Source organism: Anabrus simplex, chromosome 1 (assembly GCF_040414725.1).
Source record: "Anabrus simplex isolate iqAnaSimp1 chromosome 1, ASM4041472v1, whole genome shotgun sequence".
In the NCBI taxonomy this organism is placed as follows: Eukaryota; Metazoa; Arthropoda; class Insecta; order Orthoptera; family Tettigoniidae; genus Anabrus; species Anabrus simplex.
This window is the reverse complement of record NC_090265.1, coordinates 440,600,991-440,619,900: the sequence shown is the minus strand read 5'-3', so window position 1 is coordinate 440,619,900 and position 18,910 is coordinate 440,600,991. Positions and strand designations below refer to the sequence as shown.

General features: G+C 40.2%; 1 protein-coding gene across 1 annotated transcript in view; it reads right to left on the bottom strand.

Moving 5' to 3' along the window:
• The window catches only part of Sec63 (translocation protein Sec63), a 388,322-nt gene extending 376,859 nt beyond the window's left edge, over nucleotides 1-11,463 (bottom strand). The window contains exon 1 of the mRNA XM_067135181.2: nucleotides 11,229-11,463. Within this exon, the coding sequence (XP_066991282.1) occupies nucleotides 11,229-11,352 (124 nt within the window). The 5' untranslated portion in view covers nucleotides 11,353-11,463. The remainder of the gene's footprint in view (nucleotides 1-11,228) is intronic.
• Between the last annotated feature and the right edge of the window lie 7,447 nt (nucleotides 11,464-18,910).

Here is an 18,910-nt window from a genome sequence, read left to right as displayed (position 1 = left end):
TTTAGTCACATAGTGAGAATGGTAATAGTGTTCAGAAACATTTGCACGATGTACTTACAAATGCCAGTAGTACCATAAAGTATATTAGCAGAGAAATATCGACCTCACAATGATCTCACATGTTTGTTGGGCTGCAGAACAAAATAATGGTAGGGGCAAATGATTCACCAGATATAGACACCTTGGAGTATTTAGTAAACAGTTAGTAATCAACAGAGGAAGAAAGGTATGCAACTAGAAAGATGAGAACATCGCCATACATGGCATGTTCTACAAGTCTTGGCTGAGGGAGAATTGTATACCTATACCATGAAATTTTCTTCTTCTTCTCTCGGTTCCTATCCGTTTCGGATGTTGGCGATTATGATGGCTATTTTTGTCTTGTTTGTGGCAGCACGGAACGGTTCAACTGATGACATATTGCACCAGCCTCGAAGATTGTCAAGCAAAGATATTAGTCTTCTTCCAGGACCTCTTTTGCTGTTGATTTTCCCCTGGAGCAGGTTGTATCTATCTGTATTCCGCATTATATGTCCCAGATACTGCAGCTTTCGGCATTTCATTATCTTGATCAACTGAGGTGTTGTGTTCATCCTTCTCATTACTTCCACGTTTGTCATTCTCTGGGTCCAAGATATTCTCAGGATTCGCCTATAAAGCCATGTTTCAAAGGCCTTCAGCTTTTTTTTTTTTTTCTAGTTGTTTTACGTCGCACCGACACAGATAGGTCTAACGGCGACGTTGGGACAGGAAAGGGCTAGGAGTGGGAAGGAAGCGGCCGTGGCCTCAATTAAGGTACAGCCCCAGCATTTGCCTCGTGTGAAAATGGAAAACCACGGAAAAGACCTCCAGCTTCTTCTCTGTGTTTTTATTTAAGGTCCATGTCTCTACACCATATAAAAGAACAGAAAATACATAACAGTGCAGAAATCTGATTTTAGTCCCTAAAGTTAGATTGTGGCTTTTAAACAAATTACTCATTTTCTGGAACACACTTTTTGCTTTTCCAATGCGTACCTTGACTTCTTGTGAGCAATCCCAGTCTTCATTTATTATGGTTCCAAGGTATGAATATTGTTTTACCCTTTCTATACTCTACTGAGTTGAATTCTGAGAGTGATGCCATATTTAATTAATTTCAGCTAATGGCCATGGCTGTTAACGATGGAGATAATGAAAATGTCACACAATTTCTGATACTAACATTAAGAAGTAAATATGTACACTGACATGAAAAACAAAATGCAACACCTGAAATTCTTTTAATATTTTTGATTGACTTTTTTTTGTGATATATGAAGCTATCTTTACTTTCGACTCAGTTAATTTATAACTGTTAGGTTCTTCCGTCTACCAAAACTACCGTAATTTATAAACTATCTGAAGAAGAAAACATATGGTAACACAATTATACCCGAAAAAGAAATAACTTTATTAAAATAGAATGACATGTTTTGTTCCTGAGAAATAATCAGATTCTATCAAATCACACTCAAATATATGTAGAAACGTAAAAATACGTATGTTTATTTCTATTCAAATGCTTAAAAAACTTGAATTTTGGAACTTATCTTAATGAACTCCCCATTGCTCTCCAATCTAGCATAGAATTCTATTTTTCCAACAATATGCAACTGTACTTTTTGTATTTAGATGTCATTTTTAGATTTACATCTTACTCTAGGGTTTGAATATGTAAATCTCTTCTTCCTAGCGTTTCCCTGCTTGTTCAGGTTCTGCTGTTTTAATCATGGCTCACGACTTTGCATAATCTTGGGCATCATCTGGTCTTAGGTTCACTGTCTTCGTATCAGGGCTGTTGACAGTGGGGTTCAAACCAGCTGTCTCCCAAATGTAAGCTCACAGCTGTGCAAACCTAACCACATGGCTATTTCCTCGGCCCTTTCGGATCTTTTTCAGTTCTTGTATCAAGATAGCCTACATAGTCCTGGTGTGGAAACCATACTATAAAATTGTTGTCTTACCAGAGATTTACATGCCCTCTTCTTTACGTCCTCACTACAACCACTCAATACTCTCATACCCATTTGAAAAAGATCTGTAACTATTCTTTAGAACTTCTTTAATGCAATTACCACAATGAAGATCATTCCTTACAGTGAGCTTGATGAGATACCACTATTACCCCATCAATGCAGTAATTAAAACTAAGAGAACTTATCCTCTTGTTGAAACTTACAACCTGACTTTTCAACCCATTTACCATCATACCGTTGTCTGCTGTCCAACTCGCAACATTGTCTAGATCCTCCTGCAGTTGCTCACAATCCTGCAACTCATTTACTACTCTATACAACATAACATCATATGCAAATAGCCTTATCTGTGATCCCAGTTCTTTACTCATATCATTTATATATATAAGGAAACACAGAGGTCCAGTAACACTGCCCTATGGGACCCTACTCTTAATCATTACAGGATCAGATAACACTTCACCTACTCTAATTCTCTGAGCTCTCTTTCCTTGAAACGTAGCCACCCTTTGTCTAGTCCAAAAGGCCTCGTTTCTGTCACTCATCAAACATGGTCTACCCCAGAGGTGCTCACAAGGGGCATTCCTTCCCGCAGGCGCACAGCACTGTAAGTGGGCAGGCTGGCAGGCAATGAGAATGTATGGTATTCAACCACAATGACATTGCGGCTACATCACAGGATATGAAGGTTGGGTGAAGTTCTCCCAGTCACTCTTGATCACTGCTGTGATATTACAAGTAACAACTCTCATTATTGTTCCGTATATTGTCCTTAAGATTCTATGCACAATGCTGTGATACCCAAGTCTGAAATGGTGGCAGAAAATAGTGAAAGGAAGAGGGCAGAAATCCATGTCATTTTCAATTTACATTGTAAGAAATAAGTTATTTATGTTCACTGCAGTTTATGTATTTTGACCAGATACAATACAGAATTAGGCCTACAACCCCACATTTTAAGAGGTGCTTTGGAAACAGTTCTAATATAATACAGAGTTAATTTGGATAAGCTGTGGCTTGTGGTTGTTTGGGTTTAAATTATCTGACAAACTCAACAACAATCCAATCATGCTTACTAGGAATAAAATCAGTGAGGTTATTTATTTGAGGGCATACTGTACTTCTATCTGGTATATACACTTATGCTGATGTTATACTTCAGTCTTGGAGAATAAATTTCTATGTCCTCACTCATGATGAAACTCCCTCCCGCCATTTAGAGGCCAGCCATTATCATTGGACACCTGTTAAATTTTAAATATTATTTTCAAAATTCAGTGAACAGGGAAAGTCACACCACACTACAACATTGTGCAAAATCATTGTTGCATTATTATGTAATTATATTACTTTTCGCTTAATGAATAACAGGAATCTTCTTTTTCTTTTTAATGATAATACAGTCATTCCCACCCAAGGAATTGTAAATTGTAGTTTGTATGGTTAAACTCTGTACCTCTGTAGACTGTAACACAAAAATTATAACATGTCAGTTTTCTTTGAATGAATAAATATAAGAAAATAAAACTGACTGTTTATATGGAGCGCAGTATAAATCAGACCGGAATATCTTGAAAAGGTCAGTTTCTTTTTTGTTGCGATTATAGAGTTTTATTTTAAATAATGTATCCCAACCAGCACTTTCCTGAATAGTGAAGGAGAGCTTCGTAATCACAATAAAACGTCAATACTCCCTTGCTTCTCTGTGAAGTATGCTTAGGCTACTACATAAGCTGTCCGGCTCCGTGGCTAAATGGTTACATTGCTGGCCTTTGGTCACAGGGGTCCCAGGTTCGATTCCTGGCAGAGTCAGGAATTTTAACCATCATTGGTTAATTTCCCTGGCACGAGGGCTGGGTGTATGTGTTGTCTTCATCATCATTCCATCCACATCACGATGTGCAGGTCGCCTACGGGAGTCAAATCAAAAGACCTGCACCTGGCGAGCCGAACCCATCCTGGGATCTCCCGGCACTAAAAGCCATACGCCATTTCATTACTACATAAGCTGCCAGCATTTACGCCAGGTCAGCCCAGCTACACTGGGCTAGCTTGAACGGGTGCCCAGCTAAGAACCTCTGGTCTACCCTGTTGAAAGCCTTGGAGAAGTCAATAGCAATACAGCCCCTTTGACGTCCTAAATATAAAGTATTTGTTATATCTTGCTGGAATCCAAGTTGCTAGCTAGTTGTTTTACGTCGCACCGACACAGATAGGTCTTACGGTGACGATGGGACAGGAAAGGGCTAGGAGTGGGAAGGAAGTGGCCGTGGCCTTAATTAAGGTACAGCCCCAGCATTTGCCTGGTGTGAAAATGGGAAACCACGGAAAACCATTTTCGGGGCTGCCGACAGTGGGGTTCGAACCTATCTCCCGAATACTGGATACTGGCCGCACTTATAATCCAAGTTGAGCCTCACTGGAATAACCTTTCCTAAACCTGAACTGTCTTCTATCAAACCAGCTAGTAATTTCATAAACATGTCTAATATGAACAGAAAGAATGCTTTCCCAGAGCTTACAAACAACATGTCAGGCTGACTAACCATGTTTTTCACCCCTTCCTTTGTACACTGGGGCTACTATTACAACTCTCCATTCATTTGCTATCACTCCTTCATGTAAACAGTAATCAAATAAGTACAGAGTGCACACAAGTCTGTATACTCCTACTCATTATGTATTTATTTATATTGTCAGATACCCACTGATATTGAAAGATATTGAAAGAACGGCTCATACAAGTGATTATATGACTGAGGAACGTTTGCTGGCCGCTGTGTGGATTTATGAGCATAAAATTAGTAATAACATACTTAGTAGGTTAGCTGGAACATCATGGGGTGCCAACGCCAGTACACTCAGGACTACTGCTTTGGCTGTTGTATATTCCCCAGCTGAATATTGTGCAGGCATTTGGTTAAATAGCTCTCACTGCCATCTTGTGGATATTCAACTTCGCCAGACAATGCATATCATCTCTGCTACTCTACGTTGTACACCCTCCCAGTGTTTGCCCGTACTATGTAACATCGCTCCACCCCATCTTAGGAGACAGCAAGCTCTTGTTCGCCTGTGGTGTAGGATCTTGGAAAATGATGCTCTTCCAATTAATCATGATGTCAAACGTTTTTCTAAACCAAGATTGAAATCAAGAAAGCCAGCTTGCAAGACGGCTGTAGATCTTGCGTCAACCAGGTTCAATCTCTGAAATGCCTGGAGAGATGAATGGTTAAACTCGACACCTCATGGCCTACTTTCAATCAATGATCCCACCACAAGGTACTGCTATTTGCTTTACGTCGCACCGACTCAGATAGGTCTTACGGCGACGATGGGATAGGAAAGGCATAGGAATGGGAAGGAAGCGGCCGTGGCCTTAATTAAGGTACAGCCCCAGCATTTGCCTGGTGTGAAAATGGGAAACCACAAAAAACCATCTTCAGGGCTGCCGACAGTGGGATTCAAACCCACTATCTCCCGATTACTGGATACCGGCCGCACTTAAGCGACTGCAGCTATCGAGCTCGGTCCCACCACAAGGCTCGATGGCTTTAATCTATCTCAGACAGTCTGGTCAAGGTTAAACAGGATTCGATGTGGTACTGATCGAACTACATCATTGGGGTTGGATAAATTCTCGCCAATGTGATTGCGGTTTTGAATTGCAAACCATCAAGCATATTGTTCAGGGGTGCCCTTCTACGTGCATATCAAGGCTTGTTGGATGAACTTCACTCAGCATCTCCAGAAGGAATTCGATGGATTGCAGACCTTTCTATCCATATTTGAAAAGTGGTCCTAATGATGTAAATTGTATTATGTAATAATTTACTGTAATCCTTACTGTCTTGTAAGCATCATACACTAAATAATAATAAATAGTGGCAAATCAATTTAAAATGTGAGGGACGATTTTGTTGCACGGTTTGTGAAAGCAGTACCAATAAATAAGACGTTCTGATTTATCAACTCAGTCTCCTTCCATCGAAAACCAACTACTCATCACCTAAGAAAGCCCCAACGCAAGTTTGCCTCTTTCAAACTGTCAGATACATCCAATTCATTAGATTCCCAAAAAGTAATCATGAACCGATTGACAAGCAATCGAATATGAAAGCATGACATTGAGCAAGAATAGTTAATACTCCAAAGGATTATTATTGAGCCAGCTGAGGAAATTATTGGTTATGAGAAAAGAAAGAGGCAAAACTGGTTTGAGGACAACAATGCAGAAATTCTGAGCCTCATCAGTGCCAAACGGGAAGCCCATCCACCCCTTCAACATCCTTCATTCAGCATGAAGAAAGCTGTGTTTCAAGATCTGAAACAGAAGTGTCGGACATAAATAAGAAAAATAACCAGTGTCAAGGGAAAGCTCTACAACTCCAAAGACTATCTGAAGCCAGAGGCTTGCAGTACTTCTACATGAGTATAAAAGAGATCTACAGTCCATCTCGCTCTTCAATTGAAATTCTGAAAACAGTTGGTGGCACTAACACCTTTACCAACTGTAGAGACCCTGGAATGTTGGAAGTAACACTTCTCCACTCTTTTAAATCATAGCTCCACTGCTGCCGATGACTTTCTATGGGATGTGCCACAACTTCCACCTCAACCAGGGATGGTAATGCTAACAACTTATCAGGAATTCTGCACGGCACTTGACAATCTGAAGCCTAGGAAAGCATCTGGACCAGACTAAATCCTTCTGGAACTAATTCAAGGTTGAGGCTTACCCTTAAAAACGAGACTCTTCATCCTCATCCTATCAATTTTGGAAACCCAACGGTATCATGTTTTGCAATATCAGCATCCACTAAATGAAGTAGTTCATCTAATGTGGAAACCGACATTCTATGGAACTGAAAGAACTTGTCTGGATACATTCTATGTTTCAGAACATGATGTGAAAGGAGGTTTGATAATAATATTAACAATAATAATAATTCTGTGTGACTATTTCTAGCCCTGTACAGCCCTTATAAGGCAGACCCTCCGACAAGGGTGGGTGGCATATGGCATGTATAGGAAACTACATGTTATTGTGATGGACGGCAGTGTCGTGTGTGAATTGCACGGATGTTGGCGCATAAACATCCCGTCCCCAAGCCAAGGGAATAAACCATTTAAAGTTAAAATCTCTGAACCATGCAGTAATTGAACCCGGGTCCTCTGAATAGAAGGGCACTATGCTGACCATTCAGCCGAGAAGCCAGACAGGAGGTTTGGTAATGTGGAGCGAGTCCACCAACGTCTCTTTTCACGAAATTTTTCTTTACAAATTTCTTCAACCAAACTAAGTCCCGCAATACACCAGATCCTCATTTTGAAGGTGACTTGCTCAATATCAGCGTTTTCATTGTTCATGTGAAATCACGGAGCATTTTGATTGCCTTTAAACAACCACATTTAGACAGTCACATATAGGTTGCAGACGGCAAACAGAAGCGTTTGAACAGTTCGTGTAGAATTGGCCTAACAGAATCTCAATGTGGTTTCCGAGCCTCCAGAGGTACAGTTGTCATGATCTTCTGTGCGAGGCAACTGCAAGAAAAATGTGGAGAACAACAGAAGCCTCTCTAGTTTGTGTTTTATGATCTGCAAAAGGCCTTTGATAGTGTTCTGATAATAATTGAACATTTATTTTAATTAAGTCATTGAAATAGTGAAATACTATCGCTGAAGAAGAGAATGATATGTTCTCGAATCAAGTACAAGTAATTAACATATAAAATAGTTTTTTTTATTAATACTGACAAGGTGGATTCTTTACCTCTTGTTTTTTTCAGTGCAGTAAGTTTATCAGCATTCCTGGACTTACTATGTGGGCATGCTGAGTTGCTGATGCTGTCCTGAGCATTTTGTGGGCCTGGTGAAGCACTCCATGATGGAAGGTGGATTCTTTCTCTCTTGTTTATTCAGTGCAGTAAGTTTTTCAGCATTCCTAGATTCGCTATGTGGGCAGCGCTGAGATGCTGTGGCTGCCCTGAGCATTTTGTGGGCCTGGTGACAGCACTCGATGATGGTACGACTGGACAGGTACTCAAATCAAAACCACCTCTCTGAACCATTCCCAATCACACATGGATTGAAGCAGGGCTGCATACTTGCCCCTACTCTGTTTGCCTTACACCAGGCTGCCATGCTTTATGAGACAACAGACAACCCCAGAGTAGAGATTAGATACCGTTTTGATGGCGGCTGATGATTTATTTATTATTAGGCTATCACTTGTTAACAAGTATGATTGTCTTCCAAAAGTAAAGTTCATATTGCACAAGTTCTTTGATGTTTGCATAATCAAATTCTGAAAGCACAGGCTCTTCTACAATGTTGGCACACAGTGTCTTGGGTAACCACTGGTCCCCGAGGGCTGATACTTCTGCTATTCATATGCTCTTTCCTAGCGTTCCGTTTTTCAGACTGAAGTTTTCTTCGCTGTAGTTCAATGGATAGATGCCCTTGGTGAATGGGGCAATGCCATTCTGGACAAGTGGATGGCACAACCTCCCAATTTTCAGGGTCAATTTGACATTTCTTTAGATTCACATTCAGAACGTCTTTATAGTGTTTTTGTTGCCCACCCAGTTTTTTCTGTCCGGTCTTCAACTGACACAACATGATTTGTTTTGGCAGATGCGACTCAGGCATGCAAATTACAATAACCTGTCCATCGGAGCTGGTGTTTTGTTATGAGAGCCTCAACAGTAGTTGTATTAGCTTGCTCCAAAACACTTCTATAAGTGTGTCTGTCTTGTCACTTTATTCCTAGGATTCTCCTAATGCAACGTTGATGGTATTTTTCCAGATATAGCGAGTGCCTTCTGTATGTAACCCATATTTTACAACCATAAAGTAGAGTTGATAAAACAATGGCTTGCTATAGGCTACATAGAACTTAGTTTGAGTACTGATGTTATGGTTGTCAAACACCCTAATTCACATACGACCATAGGCTGCAGTAGCATGAGGCAATATCGGATACCAGCATCAATGTTCGCAATTGTTGAGAGGTGACCTCCCAGATAGGGAAGGGGTGTTCAATATTTTGTAAGCTAGTTCCATTAATCATGACAGCAGGAGCAGAAGTGTTACAGGTTTGTGCAGGTTGATATAAAACTTGCATATTACTGGTGTTTATGTCTAGACCAATGCTCCTATATGCCTTATTAAATGCATCCAGGGTTTGCTGAAGATCACGTCCCAAGTATGCCAATATAACATTATCCTCTGCATACTGGAGTTTAAGATGGAAGTAATAGATACCTTATTTTTTGCTTGCAGTCTGCTAAGATTGAATAGTCCTCCATCTGTCCTATAACTTACATAATTTCTACCCCCTTTGGAATTTTGTCTTTGACCAGATGAAGTATGCTGATGATACCGCATACCTGGCTCTTACACCAGAGGATCTGAAACAGTCAGTCAACAGTTTTAAGGATGCATATGATTGTTTTGGCCAACCATCAATGCCAAAAAAATCAAGATACTTGATCAGCTTGCAACAGGAACTAACACCCCTGAAATTAACTTTCACATCTCAAACACCAAACTGGAACAAGTTCAAACCAATTCACATATCTTGGAAGTATCTTGTGGAAGACCTGTACCCTGTACTTCAGAACAGATGTAGAAAACAGGCTATGTGCTGCCCATGTGGCCTATGATCAATTATTCCATTGAGTCTTCAGGCATAAAAACTTTACAATTCAGACAAAACTAATGGTGTACCAGTGAGCAGTCATCTCAACACTTCTCTACGGCTGGAAAACATGGGCCCTATCTTGCTGTGACATCAAAAAGCTTGAGTGTTTTCACCAGCAAAAACTACTCTCTATCATGAACATCAAGTAGAAGAACTATGTCACCAATGTTGAAGTTCTTAAGAAAGCATGCGTTAAGAGTATAGAAGCATTGGTCGTTGGACATCGCCTTAGATGAACAGGGCACGTGCGGTGTATGAATAACACAAGACTACTGCATCAGATCATCTAAGTGAAGTTCACCCTAGTTCCAGATCACAGAGTGCCGCCTTGAGATGCTTCAAAGTCCAAATGATACAAACCTTAAAAATGAGAGAAGTAAACCTAAGAACCTAGGAAGCACTTGCCAAGGACCATATACTTCAGCGCCAAACTATGTGTGCCTTAATTCAACACTTTGAAAAAAAAAAGAACACCGCAGATATGAAGCAACGGGTCAAACTTTGCCAAACCCAGCCAAGATCTATCCCATCCTTAAGCTGCATGGTGTGTGGACATTACGTTCTACTCAAGAATTGGCCTACACAGCCACTAGAAGTTTAAACACAACTGCTGTGAATTTGAAGTGAGCTTTTAGCCTGGAAAATAGTATGCTGAGAAACAAGTAACAGCCGACAGCGACATTTGCTAGATATCTCTCTATTAAATTACTTAATTCTATTCCTATCTTTACACTAGGCTACTTCTACAGTTTAACACTAACAATTTTATGTCAACCTTACGTGACCTCATGTTTCCTATACCATTATCACCGCTCCATATTCCACCCAGTTTCCCTGAATGCACCTATTAGTGAGTATACTGCATCCTGTGGGGCTACCTTCATTGGAAGACAGTTTTGTAAATATACAAATGAATAAACGAAACAATTATTAGCAAGCTCAATATATGGAGTTTATCCTTATAAAAATTCCCTCCTCCCCCCTCCTGCCAAAATGACGAAGTGATCAGTCAAGGGAGTGGTGCCTGCCTCACCCTCCACTGGACTTGTTACACTAATTACAGTGATGCAATACAAACACTTTTGAAAGCAAGGTTTTAATAATAATATATTCGCAATAGACAGCACGAAAAATGAAGAGGCTTAAATACATAGGCATTCTGCGTAGTGATCAAAAATTTAATTTAAAAATACCAGATCAGTGCTGTTTATAAGACGTACAGTACTCTGGCTGATTATATGTGTTAGAAGGTGGGTCTGTTGGATAGAATACATTTTGAACAAATCATAGGTATGGAAAGATTTTACAGGTGAAGTCTATCACTGAAAGAAATGTAAGAGGACCGTCGACGCTCCGATGAGGTAGATATATGTAACAGGATGGCTCAAGCACAAAATCAAGAAACGTGAAGGACGGATTGGACAAGCAACCATTTAAAGGCAAACATTAATGATAACACACTTCTTACACTTGAACACTGTGGTCCAACAAATCATACTTGAAGTGATTTACTTGATACTAACCTTGTTTTTGTTTACGTGGCCACCAATAATAAGTGCCGGGAATGAGAAGTAAAGCCAGAAATGACAAAAGGAAATAAAAAAATGTTCCTCCACTTTCATCGTACTGAAACTTCTGACCCCCCATGAATTATATATAAATAAATAATTCAAGTTACAATATATCACGATAACAACGGACAGTCTTCTCCGCTAATGGTTTTGAACACTGCATGCACTGCACGAAACACGAATACAAGTTCTTAGAGTGAACACTATGACAAGGAACGTCAACTTAATATAATACTTTGCCGTGGATTGCAAGTGAATACTTTGAAAAGCGAACGGTGATACTTCATACATTTAGCGGTGATTACGGTAAGTTCAGGAACTGAATTCTAGCAGAGCTATAACGATAATACACGTCAGAATTTAGTAAAAGGTTTTCAATATTCGCTTTAACTATGGAATGTTGAGAGTTCGACTGCTACTATTATAGATATTTAAAAATGCACTTTAATAATAATAATAATAATAATAATAATAATAATAATAATAATAATAATAATAATAATAATAATAATAATAATAATAATAATAATAATAATAATAATAATAAGGGATACGTCCAATGGGCATGAGAGGCTAATAAAAATTATTCTAAACAGAATTGTGCAAGTGATGCTGCTCTATAGGCACACCTCATGACGTGATATTTTTTCCACACTTTTTTTCTCAACAAACCATAAATGCACTAGTCAGTTGCCTCACGGAAACACTTCAATCGGCAAATTCGATGGTGGCAACCATGCATTGCCAATCGTGTCACTATATAAGTACTACAACTCGTATTTTGATGTCTTTGGTTTGCATAGCCGTGGTGATGTAAAAATCTTCGCAAGTTTGTTCCGTTTCGTTCGCAACTCTTGTAGGAGATCCGTGCAATCAGCTGAAGATGGCAAGAGGAGCTGCAACCTCAGGTTCTCCTCTAGAAATGTTTCAGTCGTCAGTGCATAAGTGTAGCGAGACCACGAATATTTTGAAAGCCCTAAACATTTTTTCAAGTATTGTCAACCTCCCTTAATTGCTTCTTCGGTAGGTGTCCCCATACGAATTCTAATCCATAAGTAAACACGGGTATTGCTTTCAATACAAATAATATCATTACCACGGTTACCAACTTTCTCGATATACGGTATGTCTGATGTCGCTTATAATGTTTCTAGCAGAAACTAGTCTTTCCCTTATATGAATTGTAAAGGCTGATGCAGTTACTTGGATGATGATGCCCAGGTACTTAAAATGATGCCTTGGTATCAGCACTTAACCTTTGCAAGTTACATCTTATCTTCTGTGTAGTCTACCTACTTTTATAAAAGCTAAAACGTTGCCCTTCTTTCATATATTACCAAATCATTCTTTTCTGTCCATCCCCCTCTGGGTGGGCGCGATCGTAAGAAGTGACTAAACGGGCCCTAGACTCTGTACTTTGGAACGTCGGTTGGCTACCACGGGGCCTTTAGATGACTCCTGTCATTGCTCCCACTTACTTGTGCCAGACACCTCACTTCCATCTATCCCATCCGACTTTCCTTGGTCAACTCTTGTTCTTTTCCGACCCCGACGGTATTAGAGCACTCGAGGCCTAGGAAGTGTTTCATTTTCACGCCCTTCGTGGCCTTGTCTTCCTTCGGCCGATATCTTCATTTTTCGAAGTGTCGGATCCCTTCCAATTTTCTCCCTGATCGTTATGTAGAGGATGGTTGCCTAGTTGTACTTCCTCTGAAAACAAAAATCACCACCATCACCACATCTTCTGCCCACTCTGTAAGAAGATCCATCGCCTTGTTACTAGTATCTACGAGTATGTTGTCTAGGGCGAGAGCCACATCGTCTGCATAAATGTAGATGGTTGAGGTCAATGCGCTGTTTTTGAAATTGGTGACAACATCGCTCGTGAAAATATTAAACAACATTGGACTGAGCGGGCCGCCCTACAGCGTACCCACCATTTGACTTACCCAATTCGATTCTGATAGATCATCCCCACCTGTATAAGTTATTCCGCCAGTATATTTGAGATTAGCATTGTCAGCCCTGATAGCCCTACTGCATTCTCTAGTTTTTCCATAAGCACACTCCTATTCACTGTATAAAAAGCTCTGCTGAAATGAATGAAGACGGCAAACATCTTGTCATGAATTTCAATCCTCTATTGAATCTCAGTGAATAGGTTTCCAAAAGCCATCAATGTAGATCGGCAATGTCTAAAGCCAAATTATTCTTCTGGCAGAAGTGGATCCACTATGGTGTTGACTTTGAGTTACCGGTAGCAGTCTTGTAAATAGATTAAAAGGGCTCTGGTCCTAGTGCTATTCCTCTATAAGAATCCGGTTGACTTGCGTCACCCTTTCATTTCTACAGTAACTTGATCATCGACTTAAGCCATTGAAGTGGAATTTGATCTCTTTTAACACGCTCATTAAGGAGTTCTGTACAGATTTTTCCAGATAAGTGTTCTTTGCAGATCCCGTTTAAGCCTGGTGCCCTGCCGGATTTACCTGAAAATATTACCTCCCTTACATCCACTGATGTAAAGCGCATGCCATTTCCATTATATAAGTTATACTGACAGCCAGACTCGTCTCTTTGGAGGTTAGGACTCCTTTCATTTGCTCATCCCATGTTGCCTTCGGAATATCTCATTGAAACATTTAATCATTTATTTGCCATTAAACACGAACATAATACATTAAAATATACAGATACAGGTATGCTCCATATAGCCTAAAGGAACTCACAACAATTAAAAAACTATAGTGGGCCCACGAGAATTGAAGTCTGACATTTGGCGGTCAGACTGTCTCTCTAGATCTCCTGAGCAATGGTACACAAACGACAGATCACAGAGGCTCTTTTCAGAGCCAATCAACCAAACCCTTGGGTCCTGTATTAAGAGTCCTTCAAATTAACATAGAAGGCATGAGTAAATCTAAGGCCGACTATTTGTCCAAACTCTCATTAAAAAATAACATTGATTTTATCTGTGTTCAAGAAAATCATATCTCTGATGAGTCACAAATGCACTCAAGAGGAAAGATCCATGGTTACAGATTACTGGGAGTTACTTATCATCAATCATACGGTTCTGTGACCTATGTTTGCAACTCCATCATGGATGCTCAACTAGTCTCTACACACCATGAGAACAACATTTCTAACATTGTGACTCAGGTTAACAGCTTGACAGTTGTGAACACTTATAAACCTCCAGATATCCCATGGCCTGATAATGTTCTTCCAAACTTTGCACATCCTGCTGTCTATGTGGATGACTTTAACAGCCATCACACCCAATGGGGATACAGATCAAATGACCTTTGTGGAGAAAAACTTACTGAATGGTCAGACTTGTCCAATATTCAGCTCATCTTCAACCCAAAGGAAAAAGGCTCCTTTAAATCAGCAAGGTGGAACACAGAAACCAATCATGACTTCTGTTTTGTGTCCACTGATCACCAGGGATACAGTTTACCTGCTATTCGTAGAGTGCTCACAAACTTCCCACACTGTCAGCGCCGTCCTGTTCTTATGGAAATAGGCGCTCAAATCCCCATTATTAGATCGTCTCCTCTTCCACGGTAGAATTTTGTCAAAGCTAACTGGGACAGTTTCTCTGCTGATCTTGATAGCGGCGTAAGATGGATTCCTCCTGTTGTCAACAACTACTGTAGATTTGTTAAAGCAATACTTGCCGCTGCAAAAAGACACATTCCTAGAGGGGTCAGGAAGGAGTACATACCCAAATTGAATGAAACATGTGAAAAACTCTACAGTGATTTTCAAGAGAATGGAGAAACAGATGTTGCTGATTAACTCATGAACAACTTAGATGAAGCCAGACGGAACAAGTGGGCAGAAACGGTGGAGACTATGGATTTCAAACATTCTACCAGAAAAGCTTGGAGTCTCTTAAAGAAGTTGGGGAGATCACCTCACATTCCACAGCCCAAATCTGCTGTATCACCTGATCAAGTTGTCAAACGGATTGCTGGATTGTCTAAAGTGAAACACAAGAAAGAACTCAATCGGTTAATAAGAAAAAACTAACCTTCACGAAAAGACATAAAATTGTTTCATCAATATTTCTGCCCCTTTCACCGAAGAAGAGCTCCTGTCTGCTCTGAAAACAACAAAAAACCACAAAGCACCTGGTTTTGATGGCATTCACCCTGAATTCCTCAAGCATTGTGGGAAGAACACAAGGAAATGGTTGTTACGGTTTTTCTCAAATATTCTGATTACAGGCAAATTTCCTCAGAGTTCAAACGAACCAAGATTCTGGCTATTCTGAAACCAGGTAAACCTTCCGATTGTCCTGAAAGTTATCGTCCAATTGCTCTAATGAGTGTTTGTTACAAACTTCTGGAACGGCTCATCTACAATAGAATTAGCCCTCTAATTTTACGATCGCTCCCAGCAGAACAAGCCGGTTTTAGACCTAACCGTAGTTTGAAGACCAAGTTCTTGCGTTAACAACCCACATTGAAGCAGGTTTTGAAAAACGACTGAAGAGTGGTGCAGTGTTCATAGACCTTACAGCCGCTTATGATACAGTTTGGAGAGAGGGAGTTGTGTATAAGTGTTTTAAACTTGTTGGATGCAGAGTAATGTCACAACTCATAAACAACATGCTATCAGATAGATTGATCCAGGTAGTTTAGGATAACAAACATAGTAAAGTTAAAAAGCTCAACAATGGTCTCCCTCAAGGATATGTGCTCTCTCCATTGCTGTTTAATATGTATATTGCCGATATACCCCGTACTACATCACGCCAATTCGCTTACGCGGATGACCTAGCAATAGTTACTCAGCAATCCAATGTGAACGAGATATAGCAATTCTGAACAGAGACCTTGTCATTTTGAGCGAGTACTTTGATAAGTGGTGTTTGATACCTAGCACCAGCAAAACGGAAACCTGTCTCTTTCACCTTAATAACAGGCAGGCAAACATAACTTTGAATGTTTCCCTCGACAACTCACCTTACGACACAATTATAACCCCAAGTACCTTGGAGTAACTCTTGATCGGACACTATCCTTCAGGAAACATTTAATGAATACCGCTGCTAAACTGAAGACCAGGAACAATATCATTCAGAAACTTGCAGGTTCTACATGGGGAGCATCAGCATCCAATCTTAGGTCGTCAGCACTGTGACTGGTATACTCTACAGCCGAGTATTGTTCTTCTGTTTGGCTGAATAGCCCTTATGTTAAGAATATTGATGTTGTTCTGAATCAGACGATGCGCATTGTCAGCGGCGCAGTCAGATCTACTCCTCTTTTCTGGTTGCCAGTCTTGAGTCACATAACACCTTCAAGGATTCGCAGACAAAACAAGCTAATTCGCGAGTTCAGGAAGATAACAATGAACCCAAGTCTTCCCATTCATGAAGACATGGTTGTTAGGTATGGACGTCTGAAGTCAAGATCTCCGCCCGTTCAGACTGCAAGGGAACTCATCAATAGGAACTTTAACGGTTCTGATGAATGGCAATTGGAGTGGACCAACTCAGCTCCAGATGAATGGCAGACCCTCTTTAGTCGCCAACACACACCACCTGGTTTTGATCTCCCACAGAAGAACTTGGGTTCTTCCTAACAGAGTCCGTACCAATTATGGACGATGTGGGTCATTGTTGCATATGTGGGGTATGCGCTCCTCCCCTGAGTGCGATTGTGGTGAGAAGAAACAGACCATCCATCATATTGTCACCGAATGTCCTGGGAGGTCATGTTCCGATCAGCTGAAGGAGTTTGTGTGTGCTGACGGGGTTGTACAATGGTTGGACAGCTTGGATTCAAGTTTATGAACTGTTTTAGAGATTGGTTGATTGTTTAAGGTGTTATATTGTTTGTTATATTTTTGAATATTTGTATGTAGAGTTATGTACTAGCCATAAGCTAAATAAATAATAATTTGAGCAGCGAAAGCAGTAACTATGAAGTATGCTGCGTTGTCACAGTTACCTCAGTCTGATCAATATCACCCTTCCATACAGACTGAATACGGTATTTAATCAACTATGTTGGCCTAATGCAATTCAATAAACTTTGACCCCTTCCTAAGCTCGTGCTAATAATTCCGGCATTTAAGACAAAACACGTCATTGCCGATAAATACGAGATTTCATGTTCACTAAACTGACAATAACCTCAACAAATGCACATGTTAAATAAATAACAGAACTGTACAACTAGCCACTCATTAACTTACAAAAATTACGATGATGATGATGATGATGCTTGTTGTTTAAAGGGGCCTAACATCGAGGTCATCGGCCCCAAGTTACAAAAAAATGCATTAGCAACGAAAATAATGTTCAGGAAACAAGCACTCAAATTATTACATAAACCAGCAACTTCTAAAACAGCTAACACAGTACTACTCCGAATAATATCACAAAAGCGAATGAGAGCAAGGCAACCCACGTGGCGATAGCTACGTAAAATGTGGCATCTCTGTTATCGTTGCCATAGCAACAGATCATTTTCGAGCAGCGTTAGTCATCATTTTCTCGCGGGTGGCGCTAAACGTCAGACTTCAACTCTCATGGACCCAACTAAATATACACCTCAAAATACTTTACATGCCAATGGATACACTCCTCTATCAATATCAATGTTACTCTCCGTAAACACTACAAAATTATATTAGCCTATATGCAAGTACCATAACAACAAATTATAATATTCGAAATATAATTTCATCGGTGGTGCAGTGATGTTGTTGCCAATCCACGCTCTCAGTCAGTCCTCCTCGGATTTGAATCCTGGTAACATCTGGCAGAGGATTCTCATCCAGTTCAATGCGTAGTGGCCATTCAAACGAAATCAGAACAACAACAATACAAAGTTAAAAGATATCGAACACGCATTGAGTTATACATAATGTATTTAAATAACTAGATATACCTACATTATACAGTATTTAAGCAAATACGCGGAAAGATCATGCCAATCCTGAAGATATAGAAAAGTGTCTGTCGGAAAACGAAGCTTATTTAGTCTGGGTGCTCGGAATAGGTCTGCTTCTGCTCCCTTTAACATTCTTACATCCTATGGTTCTATGTCATCTTTTTCCTTTCGCGTTGGTATCTTCTTGTATTTTCTTCTTGCTGCTTAGCACTTTACCGCAGTCGAGCTCAAGCAACGAGAGGAAGTGGACGGGCAGAGCAGTTAGTGCGAGAGATGGGTATCTCTTGGCGCAATATCGGGTAGTTATTGGAAGATGGCAGAGATGCAGGAATATGAAAATGGTAGAAAGAAAGAAGAGCGAAGGATTGCTGGAGAAGAGGACGGTAGTGGCATCGGTGGCAGTGGTGATGGCGGCAATTTTACTAATTATTTGGGGCGTGGAAATGAATCCAGGGGTGCTATTCCGTACATGCCAACCGACATTGTTCGACATCGGTTACTCGAACTTCCGAATTTGTTCGGCGAGTGCTATTCTGTACTCTTTCTTTACCGATAATAGTAGGTTAAGGCTGTGGCTTGGACCACATATTCTCGAACGGTGACCGTCGATTTGTTGACCCGTCGTTCGTGTGTTAACGACGGCTGTGAACATGTAATTAGGCCTATTGTTAGCGTTTGTAAGTGGTAGATGAAAGAAGTTATTGTTTTATAAAGATATTT